The following is a 19,924-nucleotide window of genomic DNA, read 5'->3' on the forward strand; positions in this document are numbered from 1 at the left end:
AGATTTAATCGCGTCAAAATAACTTATATTCGTGTCTTTTTGCAAGCGTTGTATACAAACGCACAGGACGCGACCGATCACGCACCGCGGTTCAGTCTGTCTTCAGTGGAAATGTGGAAGCTACACGTCATCTTAGAACGTTCACTAACATGGACCAATCAGCTGTGAGCTCAATGACTTCAGTGACAGTAAAACGGATGAATAACTCTAACTTTACATACAAAATGTATTTATTATATAATAATTATGTATTAGCTATATAATATTTTAAAACATAATTATAAATAAAAATTTAACTGGTACACTAGAAACTACACGAGCTGGGTTTGATCTAACGGTCAAAAGTTATTCAAATGTAACGAATAAAGCGGACACAAATAAAATATTTGTAAATAAATGTATTTTATTTCAGCATAATAAAGTGTTTGCAGTAGCGTAAAAACCGCCACAACGGACGCTTCCTAGTCGTATTTATACGATAGGATTTACTCTTGACGCGCCGCTCGCGTCCGGTGGACGGAGCGTTCAGGTTAGGGTGGAATTCAAAACTGCACGTTTACAAATACCATAGCAACCGAGCGGTTATCTCTTTAATATACCGCTGCCGTAGACATTATTTTCAGTCGCGAATGTGGAGTTCGCAAAAGGCTGTGCTGCAATCGCTGGATATTTAACACCATGGTGTGCGCCTGAAGAAGAGTTGCAAAGCAATGATGTCATAGTTTTAAGTAGGAGCCATGGGAGAGCATATGGTTCGTACCCGCTACCGAAAGGAAGTGTTGCTTTGTTATGAGCAGGCGGCGCTGTAGCTGGCGGAAGAGGAGGTCGCCCAGCCCAGTGTGTCTTCGCCTGGAATAGAGAGAAGCCGAGGAGAAGACGCGAAAACGGTGAGAAGACAAAGCTGCTACAATGGCCGCGAAATCCGACGGGGTGCTGAAGATGAAGAAGAGCGATGTAGCATTTACGCCTTTGCAGAATTCGGATCACTCGGGTTCGGTTCAAGGGCTCGCTCCGGGATCGCAGCCTGATTCTGGAACCGGAGAGGCGGACTTCGTCAACGGGGAGTCGCGGTGCTGTGGCTCGAATTCGACATGTCTCCGCCTCAGCAGGGACCAGCAGAAATACACGGTCTGGGACTTTCTGTGGATCCTCGCCGCAGTGGCGGTGTATTTCGCGGATGTGGGCACTGATATTTGGCTTTCGGTCGACTATTACCTCCGCCGCGACTACTGGTGGTTCGGGCTTACGCTGTTTTTTGTGGTGCTCGGCTCGTTCTCCGTGCAGGTCTTCAGTTTCCGCTGGTTCGTCCATGATTTCAGCACCGAGGAGAGCTCCAGCGGCAGCGCGGCGAGCTGCTCCCACATGGACGGCAAGCTGCTCAGCTGCTCTGCTTCGCACGGAGACGTCGGAGCCCACCCGTCTACGCCTCAAAGACAGGCGTCCACAGCGAGCAAGAGCAACACCACAAGCAACAGCAGCAACAGCGCTACTGCAGCCCGGACTAGTAAGACACGCTCAGCGTCCTGTTCCCTCTGTATCTGGCTCTTGCAGTCCGTCATTCACATCTTACAGCTGGGACAAATCTGGAGGTGAGCTCGAGTGGCGCTTTCTTTTCAATGGCACTTGTGATTTGAAGAGTCGAGGTCGGGTATTTATTGCTTGTCCTCTTTAAAATGCACCACGTATTTTGTTTAGAGCAGCGTGCTTGAATGGCACACTACAAGCATGTTCTTGAGTTTGCAATGGTTGACACGTTAAGGCCTACACACACATTGTGTGGGTTGGAGAGCTAATTTATCATCCTGTTTTCGTGAAGTATCTGGTATAAAATTGCATCTTATCTATCTTGCAACAAGAGAAGGCACTTGTCTTGTTGTATTTGTTAGATGACCCGACTTGGTACAAAATGAAAAAGATTTCTGGCATGCATCAACCTCAAATAACTAAAGAGTTCGTGAGAATGGTAGACATTCATTGACTCGTTCCGTTCAAATCCAATATTAATGTAATTGAGAATAAACCTCAGAGAACTAAAGGCTATTAGTGGGCGATTGATCGCCTTGTATGAAAAGTAGTTGCAAATAATTCCCCGGTGGCATCTTATATGGTGCATGAGGTTATTGGCTCATCCATGGAGTTGTATTCTCTTTGCAGGTCAATGCATTCATTTGCCCATGGTTGTACTCAAAGCTTACATCAGTGACAGAACCAATGAACGGGATTGTGGAAACCTATTCGGTTTCACAGCATCAGCCCATCAGGGTCTTCAGAAGCCTGAATGAGTTCTGATCAGTGTGTTCAATAGAGTGATATTCCATTTACTCTAAGTCTTTGACCCTGAGGATTGTGTCTGGATGCTGTCCAAACAGTAAAGGATGTGCAATTGCTATATTGGAAGTAGGCCATCAAAGATGTGGTTTGATATATAACAGTGATTGCATAGACGAGGTACATTGTGATCAGCCTTAAAGAGCCTATTATGAAATCACACAGCCCTGTCGTTACTTACAGATGTGGCATTCCAGCTGCTTTGGATTTTGGCTATTATCTGTGTCCAGTCAGCTCTGAGTTTGAAGATTGTTGTTTGGCGAGAGTTGCTAATTGAGTAAAAGCCAGTAGTGGGAAAACTGAATGGAATGACTTAATAGCCCACTTCACAAAACTAGGCCACAACTACACCAATGCAGCCCAAATCCTCCAAAGTGCTATGAACGCTTGAGCACTTCGCCTGGGTATTTTCGTAAAACATCCATATTGTTTTGCTTTCTGTGAAGTGGTTGATTTGGAGGATCGTTTCCTTACATTCTTCTGCTTTTCCTTTTCTTAAATTTTTTTGGTGTCATCCTGGCGGTGTCACATGGTGTATGGTGATGGGAGTGAAGCTGACACAGTTGTGCAGTTGTGTGCTCTCGGAGGGGGAGGATTGTTGAGACATGCGCTGCACGTGGCACTGTGCAAAAGGTTCACCAGTCTGGGGACATCTCACAAAGCAAAGCAATTTAAAAATAGCTTGCTTTGCTAGTTAAGTTCTTGATATTTAACAAAGGAAATGTGTCAGACTCAGTGCTAGAATTGGAGTTTGATTGTGCGAGGTGAAAGTGCAGGTGTGGTTGTCATATACTGATGTATACATATTAATGTATTCCCGCTTTCCAATCCTAACTGTAGAAATGAGAAAGCCTTTTTATGTGTTGCATGAAAGTTTTTTTTTTTTTTTTTTTTTTTTTTTACAAGCGCTTATATATGACCTTTATTTCAAAGGAATATACCTGCATGCATAAATAAATTTTTGTTGCATTGTTGCTGAATCATGCACCGATCTGGGGTGTTGACATAGATCTCTTTTTCTCTTTCTGTATACAGATGTTTATGTGTATATCTGCTCATATATTGTGAGTGTCCACATCAATAAACTATGGTTCTAACTGTGCTGGGAAATCTGTGCATGGTTTGTAGTCATACACTCTTGAACCTTCCATTGAATCTTTCCATTGCACAAAAGGTTCTTTATAGTGGAAAAAGCTTTTTTAGTCTGTGAAATGTTCTTAAATCTAAGAAAAAATGGTTCTTTTATGATCTCGCTGACAGGTTCTTTGGCTTAAAATGGCTTAGATGCAAAAAAAAAACTCTTTTGGAAGCTTTAGTTTTTAAAGATCGTACTGTACCGAATCATGCTGTATTGGGAAATGATATTGGTACCGCTACTCTCTGTGCTCAGAATAATTTGGCTCCAATAGTGGAAAAGCACGTTTAGACAAAGTCAGACTATTTATTATGCATAAAGTTACATACTTGTAAAGTGCTAAAAAGTACAAAATGAACAAGTTCAAGTAAATTAAGCTGGTGTTCTAAAGTAAAAGCCACTATCATACCACATATCATGCTAACTGGTTTACTGTCAATTAAAATAGTCTACATGCAAAATGTTTTCATTTTTGAACAGCAGTTAGCAAGATACACTTCCATTCAAAAGATTTTAAATCTTTTAAAGAAGTCTCTTCTGCTCACCAAGCCTTCTTTTATTTGATCCAAAATACAGCAAAAAATGTACAATTTTGAAATATTTTTACTATTTAAAATAACTGAATATATTTTAAAATATCATGTATTCCTGTGATTTCAAAGCTGAATTTTAAGCATTATTACTCCAGTCACATGATCCTTCAGAAACCATTCTAATGTTCTGATTTGCTGTTTAAAAAGTATTATATTTATCATTATTATGTTGAAAACATTTAGCTTTGATTACAGGAACACATTACATTTTGAAATGGATTCAAAAAATAAACGGTTATTTTAAATAGAAAAAATATTTCAAAATGTTACTGTTTTGCTGTACTTTGGATCAAATAAATGCAGGCTAGGTGAGCAGAAAAGAATTCTTTAAAACACATTAAAAATCTTACTGTTCAAAAACTTTTGACTGGGAGTGTACGTGACCTAAAGACTCTAAAGACTCTAGCTAATGTGCTTTCATTTGCTTAAAAAAAGTTTCATTTTTATTTTTTCAGGCCAATAAATTTGTATTTGGCATTTGAATTCCCAATGCTTCTCCCCTCTGTGTTGAGCATATACTCGTCTGGGCAAAAATGTGCTTGCTAATTAAGGCCTTGTTTACAGTAGTGTGTTTTTCGTTTTAGAATGGCATTTTAAAATGAAAACGAACCGTGTCTACACTGGTGTTTTCACTCTGATTCAGAAACGATCTCCGTCCACACTACTAAAAACGCATGTCACATGACCATTCATAATGAGCACGATGTTATTGTTTACATGGTCATCAAGGATACACAGAGCGAATGTGGGCAGCCACGCCCTCATTTTCAAAAGTCTCCATTTTGGTCCGTTTACACTAAAACGCTATCCCAGAGTTTTCAAACTAAAACGGGGTCTGCAGTGTTTTCGGAAGACTCTGTTTAAGCGGATCGAAAAACCGTAGCAAAAGTTATTAGTTTTAATATGGAAACGCACTAGTGTAAACATCCCTTATGAAAATTAACTATGGTTTTATGATAGTAAATGTGTAGCAACCACGTTTTTTTGGCGTATTGACTACCATTTGTATAACCACAGTTTTACTACAAATACCATGGTTGATTATGACTATGGTTCATTTGTGGTTACCATGGTTTAACTTAAGTAATCATGTTTTTTTTTTTGTTTTATTTGTAGTTAATTTCATAAGGGATAGCCTTTTTTAAAATACAACTTTATGGCATTGCGTAGCTACTTTAGGATTTGGAGAATTGGTGGCCAATTCATATGAATTCATATGTTGTCACTCATACTTTTTTGTACGATCTGCTTTGTACAGTTACGTTTAGGGTACCGTAATGCTTAGGTTTTTTTTTGTTTTTTGTTTTTTTTTTCCTCCTAAAAATCATAGATTATTCAGATTCTTTTCTTTACCGCTGTCAGGCTTATTAGGCATAAGATGGAATTCTTATCTCCTTTCTTCAGTTTAAGACCACTCTATATCTACACAATGCATATCTACACATAAACCACTTTTACATCTCATACTTCTGTCATATAGAAGCTAATTATTTATAATTGCAGGTAATTAATCCCCTTATAATTTGTACAGTCATTCTATATCTGTGTTTTTGCATGTGGAGTCTTGCTGATTGCGGCCTACATGATTGCACTGCAAATGAGCATGCACAAAACCATTGCATGCATGCTACTTGTTGTTGACTACATGCTGTTTATATGTATGTATGCAGGTCTGAATAAAGTATGAAGTATTTATATTCGCACAGTAGGGGTCTACTTGGCGCTGGGGTTATAATCCATGCCTGTACTCAACTCCCCATGCTTCTCCCCTCCAGCATGACCATATATTGTGTGGTTAAGAATGTGCTTGAAAGTCACATAAAAAATATTTAAAATTATTGTATTATTGGAGTATGTTTTATAAGAAAATACTGTTTCAGTCTTTCTACTTTAAAACAACATGTTTAATTCCAATCTGATCTCATGACGAAAACACAAAATATGTACCGCTATGTACATTTTGTGACATATTCGATGTGAAATGTCCACTGAGTGGTGCTAAAAGAGTGTACTTTTTTTTTCCCGGAACCGATGAACGTAGATATGGTACATTTTATGTGACGTCGGTTTTTTCGTGTCACCACAGTTCTGACTTGAAATGTCCATTGAGTGGTCCTATAACTCTAATGCTCCGTGATGTTTTAAAATAATCTGCACTACACCTAAACCTATCCGGTAATATGAACAAAACTGAATGTGACGTGAATGTGAGTTCTACCTAAGGATTTCGCATCCTAAGTCCAATTCCGTGCCAGCTGAGCTACAGAGCAAGCTTGTTACAAGTATAAAAATTCATATCTTACAATTCTGACTTTATAACTCGCAATTGTGTGTTTATATCTCACAATTCTGAGAAAAAAGTCAGAATTGCAAGATACAAACTCGAATTTGCAAGAAAAAAGTCAGAATTGCGAGTTTATATCCCGCTCTGTCTTCATAATTCAAATTTGTGAGTTTATATCACGCAATTCTGAGAAATGAAGTCAGAATTGCAAGATATAAATATAAAGTAATATTAAAATATAAAAATGTATATCTCACAATTCTGACTTCATAATTTGCAATTCACAATTCTAAGAACAAAAGTCAGAATTGCAAGATATAAACTCGCAATTGCGAGAAAAAAGGTTAGAATTGTGAGATAAAAACTTGCAGTTACCTTATTTATTTATTTTATTCAGTGGCAGAAACAGGCTTCCATAGAAGTGTTCAAAACTCAAGTAGAAAAAAATATATATATTTAAACTTTATGGTTACTGAAAGAGGTTTGAGTTGGTTCTTATAAAAAGTGACACCCATATTTTTCTTTTTTGTTTTGAAATCGTTCAACCCTAGGGATTTCTCAAAAATTATCCTCAGGATAAAAAAGTCATTTTTACTTTTTATATATATTTTATGAAGATGCACTCTCTAAACAAATCACTCCAGAATGATTTATTCTTTCCTTATATAATTATTCAAGTCAGGTGAAAATTCTTGCATTACAGTCATTTTTTTTTCTATGATCATGCAGCCTTAGTGTAGACACTTAACTTCCTTGCAGTTACTCAGCAAACATAGTATGGATTTTGCTATTGATTTAATACAGAAACATTAACAGTGTTAGACTTTATTGTCCTTTAATCGATTACGATCCGTGATGAAACTGACCGAAGATAGATAATAACTGTATTATGAAGCTGTAAAACAGGGCCCTTATCTCTGCTATAAAGAGGCTCCTTTCCAAGCAACAGCTCTCCAATGATCTCAGCCTGAATTACCATAATAAGTTGAACATGGAGATTTATGCCAATGAGTGTGATTTTATGTATAGCAGTACAAACAAATGGCACAGCTGAGCCAGGCCATTGCTATTTAACTCCATCCATGTCACCCATGCTCCCACCCACACTGTCTGACACATCTCGTTGAGAGAAGACAACATGTAGCCTCTAATTTAAAAGCAAGTGGCACGTATTGGCAAATTCTGAATTTACACTTTAGGGTCGGATTAAAGTGGCGTCACGCTTATGCATACACTGCGTCTGATTTCATAAGTACCCATTTAATTCTGCTCTTATTTTGAGCTGAGATCGTCTGTGAAGTGCGATCTCGGAAAGATGTCAACACACCAGTCAGGCGAACGTTAATAATCAGATGTTTTTAATCACATCGCACTTGTCATGAATTACACTCAAAGCAACAGCAAATCAAAACAGAGTCGATAATAACTACCTAAATGACTGAATTAAATGTACAGTAAAACACAATAATGTAATAAAACTTTTGTCAAAACACTTTAGTTTGCAGTAGTGGGAACAGCAAAAATATATTCATCAGTATTGAGCAAATCGAGCTTTAGAAGATAAAAGCTTATCACTCTTTAGTATCACAAAATAAAAAGGAAATGACTTCCAATGACTTTGACTGCTTAGCATGGCTGAATCAAAGTTAAAGCCTGTTTAAGAACAAAGATTACTCCGGGGGGTCTTGAAGCAGCTCTCACATGAGAGGTAAGAGAGATCAGATCTGTGTATGTTTGCTTGCAGCCGAGCTATGAACTTGTAGTGAGAATCTAATTTTCATTGAACTATAATACACATTGGCCCATCTAACGATGCAAACATTTAACAAAGCTCAATTTGAGTGCCATTAGCATTAATTCCGCAGAGAAATGGGATAATGGACTATGTGAGGGGGTCATTGCATTGCAGCAGTAGTAGAAAAATGAACAGCTGCCTGTTCACAGGTTTGCAGTTGGTGGCCAAATTTTAAAGTCCCCATGAAATCAAAATGAAAGTTTTGTTGGCTTTTAGCATGAATATGTTAGCCTTAAAGGAACACTCTACTTTTTTTGGAAATAGGCTCATTCTCCAACTCCCCCCGAGTTAATAAGTTGAGTTTTACCGTTTTGAAACCCATTCAGCCGTTCTCCTGTTCTGGCGATATCACTTTTAGCATAGCTTAGCATAGATCATTGAATCCTATAAGCATTCAAAAATGACCAACGAGTTTCGATATTTGTTCTATTTAAAACTTGACTCTTCTGTAGTTATATCGTATACTAAGACCGGCGGAAAATGTAAAGATGCGATTTTCTAGTCCGATAAGATTAGGAACTACACTTCCATTCCGGCGCAATAGTCAAGGAAGTGTGCTGCCGTAATACTAATACAAACTTCCTTGACTATTACGCCGGAATGGAAGTGTGAACAGTTAGCATATATGATGTATTATCCTGTGTTTGCGTAGGGTTCCCAGATAAACGTTATTATAAACTAAAACTCACAATCACATGCAGAGATAGAGTTTGAGACGCTCCACACATGTAAATGATAACAGTTTAGCAACATTTACTGTGAACAGAGCCGATCTGAGACGCATGTAAATAACCTACACTCATGTAATTAATTAAAGCGTATATTTTAAACCTGCCTCGCATATATATATTTAATTGAATCGTAGCGTTTGCGATTTTTTTTATAGCATTATGCTTTATTATCATTTTAAATGGGTTTAATATGTGGAATGCGCCACTTCCGGTATTTTGACGATTACTCGACACGGATGGAATCGTTACAGCCCTAATGAAAACAAACTTGCTTTCACAGCACAGAACACAGCGTCTTCTGGACATGATGTGTACACGCTAACTAGCGGAAGTGTTTGTGGACAGGTCAGAGTGTTCGTATTTCTCGGGCAGGCGGAGATTATGCTAATATGTTACCTAGTGATGTATATCAGTAACAGGAATTCGAAAATATGATGACTCATTAAAGTGGTGTAAAATCAACTCTTTCTTTTGAAAGGCGATATCTTTATCAAGCACTTTTTTTAATTAACAACTTTGCAGACTGTTTGAAAAATAGCTTACAAACTGCAAAAAATACATTTTTTGAAAACCAATATGAACTGCTCTTTAAAAGAACAGCATTTATTTGAAATGGAAGTCTAAATGTCTTAGTTAAAAAATCTGTGTCTTAAATGGTCTTGATGGCACTTCTGTGCCAGCCTGTTGGCTGTTATGTCTCCTGTCACTATTGATAAATATTGATGAAATGCTACAGACGTCGATTGAGACATTTTAAAGTACTTTGTAGGCTCCTTTTGATTTTTTTCCCTTTGTAGGGCGGTAAAGAAAGAATCCGTGTCATCTCTCAAGATACATTCTTGCTTTTAATAATCTGAGAAGTGATGCCTACGTTGGAGGGCCCAAATGCTCGGGCTGATGTAAGGCACACAACATCTCTCAGGGTAGATAAAATAACTGGTTTCTAATTTCTGAATCATAAATCTGCTCTGTATTTCCCCCAAATGCATCTGCTTGAAGCGCCGGGCATGACAGGTCCCACCTGCAGCCATTGTTTGAGTGTGTAGTGTGCCGTGTGCTATGGCTGATGACCTGTTTTCTCTGAGCTGGGCGCTCAGGAGACATCAGGAAGCATCTCACCAGATGCAGCCCTGCAGTCCGCCCTCGACTGGCATGTCCTCTCTCACACCCACACCCGCACAATTATAATTAATGTTGGAAAATGCAATTATGAATGTGAGCATGGCTCATTTAACAAACAAACAAGTTCAAAATGATGCCATCTGTAATGTATATTTATGCAGAGTGGATGTATTAGTGGTGCTTTGGAAAAGGGTTCTAGAAAAGTTCTCACCTTTCTTTTATCTCTGAGAAATAGTCCTTAACTGGTGGTATATGTTAATGATATGTATTTTAATATATGCCAACTTCTTCCTCAGGAACATTTTAATGTGAGAAGGTTGTATCATTTTCAGTGGATGGATATGATGTATGATATTGCATATCTCTACCAATATCCCCCTTTTGTTTCCTCTAGGTGTGTTGTGTGATTCAGATTAGATGATAATTGGTCGTCATTATGTGCTTGCAATTTAAACCATCTCTACATGCTTACAAGCTTTTATGCCCTCCGTTGTGATTAAATGCTTATTGACTTGTGTTTAATATCGTATTGAATAACTGGTCTGCCCTTATTATGTATGTGGGTGGTAAAGAATTATTCCTGATTGCTGGAGTTCAAAACAAACCATTTTTTAATAAGCTGTGAAATTGCTACAGATTCACATGGCAGAGAATGGCAGTGTACTTTTATAAAGGAGGTACAGTGGATGACCTCTGGTGAACCTTATAATAATGAAAAAAGCTGTTTGGGGCTCAACACCGGGATGTAAACAGCCTTTGCGCCGCTCTAAGCTGAAAATAAGTGGGAAGGTGGAAATGGAGAGCCCCCTTAGCAGACAAAGTCAATAAAGAAGCACTCTGTACCCTTCCCATATCCAGATCCTCTGGGATTTGACTTAAGGATGGGTTTCTCAGAGAAAAATGTGCTTGTGGACGGTGATTAGATGAAGATCAAGACGCTCATGGCAAAGTTAAATCATACTCAGTTAATAATCTGTTTCTTATCGCAACGTTTTTGTCAGGTCATCTGTTGACTCAGCAAAAAGAAGAGGAGAACAGTAAACTGTGCTCCCCTGTGTGTGGCTGTTATTTAGATGCATGTCTGTATTGAAATGCTCTGTTTTGTTTGCCTGAACACTTGTGACTTGGGAATGAGTTTTCTAAATGCCACAACTACGAGTAAGGCACGGCACAGGTTGCCCACCTTGGATGAATATTTAACATTGCGTGCTGTGAGAGACCTGACTGCCACCTCTTGCATTATTTACCACATTCCGGCTTGTCTGTAATGCTCAGACGGCACGTGGTGTTCTCCCTCACTACCTCACTGCTTAAAGTGACCGAAAAACACCAACACCAAACCACATGGATAAATCTGAACGTGTACAGATGGTAACAAAGTGTGTCTTGTTATCCAGCCTACAGCTTAAGACCATTTCATCTCCACTGTGAGAAGACATTTGAGTAGCAGTTTTGAAAGTAAGTCATCGGATTGACTTGTGTTTTTAAAATCTCATTTGTTGACTGTACTGTACCGGAGTTGGGATGGAGAGCGTTTCAGATGTTTCTTATAAGAAAAAGACCACAGTTATGTTGTGTGTCAAGACACTTTAGAGTTTCAGGCAACCCAGGCTCATATAAATACATAATTATGTATCTTACTGCAAAAAACTCACTGTTGAGGTATGTATTGCGGCTGTTCAGAATTCAAATATCCAAGGAGTGTCCCTAAGGGTTAATGTTCTATCTAGGTAAGGTCGGTTGTGTTGGAAATATCCACTACACCAAACCTAAACCCACCAATAGTGTTAACAAATGCAAAAGTGATATAAAAATGCATTTGTTGATGCAGCTGACCTGTTTAATTTCCTTACGCAGATTTAAGCTGTTTTGTCGAACTGTAGTTTCACAGGGTTCGTTCTGGAGCTCTTCATCATTCAAGTTCAACGCTGTATCGGGTGAGCTACCGAGCAAACCTACTGAATTAGAAAACTCATGTATGTAAAGCTGTATATGTGACAACAATGCTTAAAAGTACACTGCCCTGGCAAAGTGTGGTTTTGGACTATATCAGCATAGTGTGAATCATCTTTGGGCAATCCTTCAGGAGGCTTGGAGTAATATATCAAGTCAACGTTTAAATAAACTGATTGCTTGGATGCCCAGATTATGCCGAGCTGTAGTAGCTGCTAATGGTGGATATTTTGATGAATCGAAAATTGTAGGTTTTTTTCTATGTATAAACTGTTTATGTAATAAAATATAGTTTGTGTTGTCCCTTATCAGTGCAAAATTATCACAAATAAAAAGGAATCATGCAATATTGTCCAAAACCCCACTTTTCTAGGGTGTTTCCAAACTTTTGGAGGGCACTGTATCAATTTTCAAATCACGCAGGATGTAAAAATTGTTCTAAAGTCTTGACATCCTACAAATAATTGTATGAAAATGAGGTTATATTAATTAAAACTCTGTACCTGTGAATCATACTTTGGAATAAAGGAATAAAAGTTGTTGGAGTTTTACTGCATCTAGTATTCATTTCAACTGGACACTGCAGTGATTCGTAGATATAAGTTTTGTTTTTGTTTTTTGCAGAAATGTATATAGAGGCATGTATTTTCAGTAAGCCTATGTTAATTTTTAAAGCCAAATTATCTGAACAATGCTACACACATTAATTATTTTGTAGTTATTATCTTACTGTGTCCAGTGTTTCCAATAGTATCCAGATATCTGATACAAAACTGATAATAAAACACAACTGTGTTATGTCTTATTATTAGCTATTCGTTATTAGCAATATCAAAAAACAGTAATATTGTAAAATAATATTACATTTAAAATACCTGTTTTCTATTTTAAGATATTTTAAAACATTTATTTCTGCAGTTACACCAGTTTTCAGTCACATGATCTTTCAGGAATCATTCTAATATGCTGATTTGATGCTAAAGCAACTTTTTTTTATCATTAATGTTTGAAAAAAACAGTTTTGCTGCTTAATATTTTTGTGAAATCCTTTTTCCAGGACTTTTTGATGGATAGAAAGTTCAGTGGTAATTGTTTAAAATAGAAATGTGACTTTTAGTCAATTTAATGTATAAAAGTATTAATTTTGTGAACTATTGAACAATATTATACCATATTTGTGTATTGAGTATAGATTAGAACGCACATTTATGAAATTACACAATGGACTTCATTACATGACTTTTAGTCCATGCCTGCCTGCTAGCTTTCAGATTATCTACGTGCCAATATATAATATTTAAAGAGGTAGTTCACCCAAAAAATGAACAATTACTCACCCTCATGTTGTTCCAAACCCGAAAAACCTTTGTTCATCTTCAGAACACAAACTAAGATATTTTTGATGAAATCCAAAAGCTTTCTTGACCCTGCATAGGCAGGAGTGCAACTGACACATTCAAGGTCCAGAAATGTAGTAAGGACATTGTTAAAATAGTCCACGTGACATCATTGGTTCATCAGTGTTATGAAGCTACAAGAATACATTTTGTGTGCAAAAATAACTTTATTCAACAATTTCTTTTCTTCCGTGGCAGTCTTTGCCGCTTATTCACAACAGTACCACAATGTGTGTGGTGCTGCTGACGGTGAATTTAATGCTCTTCAATTGATTTCAAGGGGTTTTAAAATCAGCTGCTGATCTCTGGTGTGTCTGTGGAGACAGTGGCTGTAGTTTGGTTGATGTAACTGATGATCAGTCCATTGAGCATCAGGATGTTTCCCACTGCCCAGTTCTCCATGGCCCATCACTCCTCATTTGATCTGTTGCTTGAAATCATGTGAAAAATATCAGGACACTCACTCCATTAATCTCTCTCCGCATCAAAAGTGTGGGGTGGATGTGTGTATGTACTGTAGGAGTGAGAAAGTGAGAAAAAGATATAAAGACAGACTATAAAAGTATTCGCATTTGAAAAAGATTATGTACTTAAGAGACTTTGAGGTGTTGAGATCTTTCACCTTACTGTAGTCGTGGCTATCAACTGCATTTCTTAATTCAGCAGTGACGACGACAGGAAGCAGGTCTCTCAAGAACAGGTACGACTTTTCACAAGAACCACTGTCAGTGAGGCTGCGTGTTGAAGACTGACACAGAAAAGAAGACATTGTTTAAAGTTATTTTTGTTTTCTTTGCGCACAAAAAGTATTCTCATAGCTTTATAACATTGCGGTTGAGCCACTGAGGTCACTTGGACTATTTTAAAGATGCCCTTACTACCTTTGTAGGCTTTGAACGTGGTAGTTGCGTTGCGGTCTATAGGGTCAGAAATAGGGCTGCACGATAAATTGAAATTAAATTGCAATCGCGATTAAAGGAGAACTCCGGTGTGATTTTGACCTGAAGTGTATTAAATCATGATACCGAGTGTGTGAACGTACCTTGCATATCTCATCTCGGTTTGTGTCCTGCAGTCCGAAATCTGGGGTCAGTTAGCCGATGCTCACAACAGGTTGTCAGTGAGAGTCAATAGGGCATCGGAATAGCCATGTAAATAAATCACTGTTTTATGCCATTTACGAGGCACAAAGTAGCTCCACACTTCATTGGTAGACTTCCAAGGGCCCTGACATTTAAAACGAGACATTGAGAACTCAGAAAAAGCACCGGTAATTTATTTACAAGAAGATTTATACAGACAGTACCTGGGAAAGAAAATCCGGTCGCCGCCATCCTGAACTTAGTCACGATAAGTCGAGTGTCGAGCACCAAGGAATTTATCAGGTTATCAACGTAACAGGTTGTAGTTTCCTTCGTGCTCGACACTCGACTTATCGTGACTACATTTAAGATGGCGGCGACCGGTCTGTTCCTGGTGGAAAATGTCTGTATAAATCTACTTGTAAATAAAATACCGGTGCTTTTTCTGAGTTCTCAATGTCTCGTTTTAAATGTCAGGGCCCTTGGAAGTCTACCAATGAAGTGTGGAGCTACTTTGTGCCTCGTAAATGGCGTAAAACAGTGATTTATTTACATGGCTATTCCGATGCCCTGTTGACTCTCACTGACAACCTGTTGTGAGCATCGGCTAACTGACCCCAGATTTCGGACAGCTGGACACAAACCGAGATGAGATATGCAAGGTACGTTCACACTCGGTATCATGATTCAATACACTTCAGGTCAAAATCACACCGGAGTTCTCCTTTAAGCAAAAGCTTCAGGTAAACACAGTTCTGTGATCAGTAGCAAATCTCCATCCGAAGGCAAGAGGGCGCTCTTGTGCGGAAACTCCAAATACGCCCTGAAGCAGAAGACCAGGAAATGACAATCGCTGCAGCTAAATAAACAGAAGATTTAACTGCTTTCATTGATTCAACGTGACTAATAAACACGACTACGACAATATATGGTTTATCTGAGTTCTTATTATTAAAATATAAAACCTTTATCACTGCTTAGAAAACTATGAATACTGTGCATGGTTTATTCTGTGTAAGAAGCCAGATCATCTCACAGAAGGATTTATTTCAAACACTCAACTGAAGTTATGAAGTGCTTTCAGATGTAGCAGCATTTACTACACATAACCGTAGTTCACTGAGAAGCTACGCAAACACTTGTATTATCGCAGAACGATAGCTTAGGTTTTATTATTGTGTGATTAAATCGTCTGCAATAATGAACGCGATATAGCGTAGCTTGTCGGTAAGCTACGGCTCTGTGTTGTAAATGCTGCTCCATCTGAAAGCATGTGCTTTACTGATGAATCGAAACAGACTTTACTGACAAAATGCTTGTGATAATTGCGATTAATCGTGTCGCCCTAGTCAGTAAGCTGTCAGGTTTCATCAAAAATATCTTAATTTGTGTTCCGAAAATGAATAAAGGTTTTACGAGTTTGGAACAACATGAGGGTGAGTAATTAGTCATTTTTGGGTGAACTATCCCTTTAAGCTAAATGTGACCCTGGACCACAAAACCAGTCATAAGGGTCAATTTTTTTAAATTAATATTTATACATAATCTAAAAGCTGAATAAATAAGCTTTCCATTGATGTATGGTTTGTTAGGATTTGATAATATTTGCTATCTTTGAGATTAAAAAATCGAAATATTGAGAAAATCGCCTTTAAAGTTGTCCAAATAAAGTCCTTAGCAATTCATATTACTAGTCAAAAATTAAGTTTTGATGTATTTACAGTACGAAATTTACAAAATATCTTAATGGAACGTGATCTTTACTTAATATCCGAATGAATTTTGACAAAAAAAGAAAAATAGATCATTTTGACTCATACAATGTATTTTTGGCTATTGCTACAAATGTATCCGTGCTACTTTAGACTGGCTTTGTGGTTCAGGGTCACAAATGTTACTTAATACATTAAAATATAATGCATTTTACTGTACACCAAGAATATATTAAAAACCCTCTGTCTAAAATACTTTAACATGTTCCAGATGGCAATACCGGCATAATGTTTCTGAGCATATGATAGTTTAAATGTCATTTTAAGCATCAAAGCATCAAAACATTACTGTATCACAACAGATGTAAAGAAGCAGAAAATAAAGAATAAAATATTCTGAAGATGCAGAAAAACAGACTTGATGGACATCAGACAATTACTCTGTTTCCACGGCAATAGACTATGACTTGATGACATGGCAGCTTGTTCTCAATTACCTGCGTTAATCTGTTTTGGCAAAACAAGCTGTCTTGTTTATTTGCGTTGTTGAGAGAATAAGTATGTGTGTGTATGTGCAATAGCAGCACTGGGATACTAGATCTTAGAGCTGCAGCTTCTAGGGGTGATGTAATCATTTGCACTGCAAATCACATACTGTCTAGTAGGTACTATAAAGTTTAATAATTACTTTGTGACTGGTAAAATAAAATTGGGTAGTGTGATTGAAATTCGGACATGGCTATATCTGCCGTATGTTGCTTAACTTGGATTCATAACTCTCCTGTGAATGAATTCGGACATACTACTCATTTCACGTACTGTTGTAATAGAGAAGTAGGCATTTTTGGGTGCAGGATAGGGTGCAATAAAACAGCATGGCAAAATGTTTATCTTATCAAATGGCTCAATCCAGAAAATAAGGAAAGAAGCTATTTTTTTGCGTCTCTCAAATCACCCACTCGTTAATGCACAAGGAGATCATTTCCATTTCATTTGAGTCTGTTGCTCTGAAATGGAGAGCTCTTAAGTATATTTCCCACACCTCTTCAATCTGCTCTGCTTAAAGGATGCCTGCTGTTCTAGACTAGCTGCCACATAGTTGGACTGTGCCGAGTTTCTCCCTCAAGCAGCGAAACGATGCAGGAGTTCATCACGGCACTGATTAAACGGGTCAAAGCTCTGATTATTATGAATTTCTCTCCCAATCCACAGAAAATCACTTCGACCCCTCTGCGTATCCTTAATTGCTCACTAGGTTTTGATTATACATTTAGCGTCTGATATGGGTCATTTGAGATGTTGTGTCACAGAGGTGCAGGATTCAGAGAGAGGCAGAAATGCGAGTATGCTTGTGAAAAGTGACTCATTTGCAGTTTGCACTGCTCTGCGTGGGTGAACTCAAAATGAGTTCAAGAAAGCGTCCAGGCTGCTTTTATTCATTGAGTGTTCTGTCCCACGCATCTTTTCGTATCTACTCACTCATGTGACTGAGGATGGACTTTTTCATGTAAATATCAGAAAATGTTTATTACAAAGCGTGAGAGTAAATGTTTGGCAGTGGGTCTCATTCCCTGTAAGTGTAAAACCTGTGTGTGCAAACATTTTCAAGCCGTTCATATAGTGGAGAGCAAAATTCGAGAACAATCTAAATACTTGATCTTCATTGGAAGGAATATTAGCTGTAGGTATCACTGTTCTACTTAGATGTTTTACAAAATAACCAAGCCATTTCAACAAAAGCCTTTATTTTGTGGAAAACACAGTGATCGAAATTAGAAAACTAAAATTTAGCTTGGAACGACTTCAGCACTTTTGCGGCCACAGGACATGCTCTTGTGTGATCTTGGTCCACTCTTCTTCCACTCTCTTCCATAGTTTAGGTTTCTTAGCCATAATTTTGTCGCCAAGGATTTTCCAGAGATTTTCTGTCTGGTTTACATCAGGACTCCAGGCTGGCCGTTTTATTATTTCTGTGTTCTTCAAGGAAAACCTGTATAGTAGTGTGACGGAGGAATTGTATTGCATTAGAGTTGCAAGCTGATTGGGAGATGAACGCAGGGAAGGAACTGTATGTCCTTTCACTGACTTGACTTTATGCACTTGCGCTTCAGTCTTTCCCTAGTTTGACACTGAACAAAATGTTTCCCATCAGACCCAAATGAATTAAACTTGCTCTCATCATTAAAGTGAACTTTGGACCAGTTCTCCTCTCTCCACACAACATGCTCCTCAACAAAGGTTAGCCTTTTGATTCTTTCTTCTGATGGGAGGTTTGGTTACTGCAGAGTACATTTCCAGTCCAAATTCCCTTAAAGAAGTCCGGTGTGATATTGACCTAAAGTGTATTGAATCATGATACCGAGTGTGAACGTACCTTGCATATCTCATCTCGGTTTGTGTCCTGCAGTCCGAAATCTGGGGTCAGTTAGCCGACGCTAACAACAGGTTGTCAATGAGAGTGAATAGGGTATCGGAGTAGCCATGTAAATAAATCACTGTTTTATGCCATCCTGTGTTCTTGTGCATTTGTCTTATGTGGATGACCAGCCTTTTTGGGGTACTTGAATGAATTAGTGTCATTGTAAAGCTGCTATATTCGTGAAATCACAGATTTGGAATGACCAACTTCTCTTGTAGTGGCCTTTATCTGGACAACCTCCTGTCACAGGGTTTCAGTCACATTAGTGGAGGCCTTCTGAAGCATCAGTGAGCGTTTGAACCTTCTGTAATAGTTGCATATGAGTCACTCAATTGTCCTCAGTGTGAAAAGATGGATCTCAAAATCATACAGTCATTGTTGGAAAGGGTTCAAATACACAAAAATTATGGAAAACCAAAGAATTTGTGGGACCTGAAGGATTTTTCTGAAGAACAGCGGCCAGTTTAACTGTTCAGGACAAACAATGGGCTCATGAACAACTATCACTAAACAAAAAAACACAGCTGTGGATCATTCAGGTAACAACACGGTATTAAAAATCAAGTGTATGCTAACTTTTGAACAGGGTCATTTTTATAAATTCAACTATTATTTTCTCTTGTGGAATATATGAAAACATATTTTATGTGAAATATCTTTTTCAGGTCAGTACTAAATAAAAAATCAACATGCATTTTGTATGATCCCTCTTATTTTGGTAAAATAATTAACATTTTGCAGATTCTGAAAGGGGGATGTTAACTTTTGACCTCAACTGTATAGAGATGTTTTGGCATGTATTATGCTGTTATTTACTGTGATCACATACTTCCTCATTTAGAATAATTGGGATTGATCAGCAAAGTTACAGTATGTGATTTTGGGGAGTACACCTCTTGCTAGAAAATATTAGTGAATGAGACCCAATATTTGTGTGGTCACAGAGGTGGACTACATGCGAACGCTGCTCTACCTCCTGCAGTGGTTCACTTATCTGTGCGAATTGTGCTCATGGGTGGAAACTGTTGTCAGTAAACAATGCAAAGCCTCAGTCAAGGCTTTTCCCTCAGAGCTTTTCTAGGCTTAGAGAGGATGCAGCGTTTATTGGTGGCTGAGAAGGCAGGCCGCTACAAACTTGAGGGAGATGAATGCACGCAGAGACGAGGATTAAGAAGTGTCTGGGAGGAATGACAAATCCCAGATTTCTCTTTTAATACAGAAAGAAGCCGCTAACGCCGCTCTTGACGAGGTGTAAATGCAAAGCGCGTTTGGCGATGCAAATCAAAACGAGCCAGACCCCACTGCTAGTTTGAGTGGCAATGAAGAGTGTCTCGGTATGCATGAGATATTTAATGTCTTTGCCGAAGTACGGA

At 38.2% G+C, this 19,924-nt stretch overlaps 1 protein-coding gene across 1 annotated transcript in view; it reads left to right on the forward strand.

The window, feature by feature from the left end:
- Positions 1-468: 468 nt before the first annotated feature.
- xkr4 (XK related 4) overlaps positions 469-19,924 on the forward strand; it is an 84,053-nt gene continuing 64,597 nt past the window's right edge. The window contains exon 1 of the mRNA XM_073849333.1: positions 469-1,589. Within this exon, the coding sequence (XP_073705434.1) occupies positions 910-1,589 (680 nt within the window). The 5' untranslated portion in view covers positions 469-909. The remainder of the gene's footprint in view (positions 1,590-19,924) is intronic.

This window comes from Garra rufa, chromosome 10, assembly GCF_049309525.1.
Source record: "Garra rufa chromosome 10, GarRuf1.0, whole genome shotgun sequence".
In the NCBI taxonomy this organism is placed as follows: Eukaryota; Metazoa; Chordata; class Actinopteri; order Cypriniformes; family Cyprinidae; genus Garra; species Garra rufa.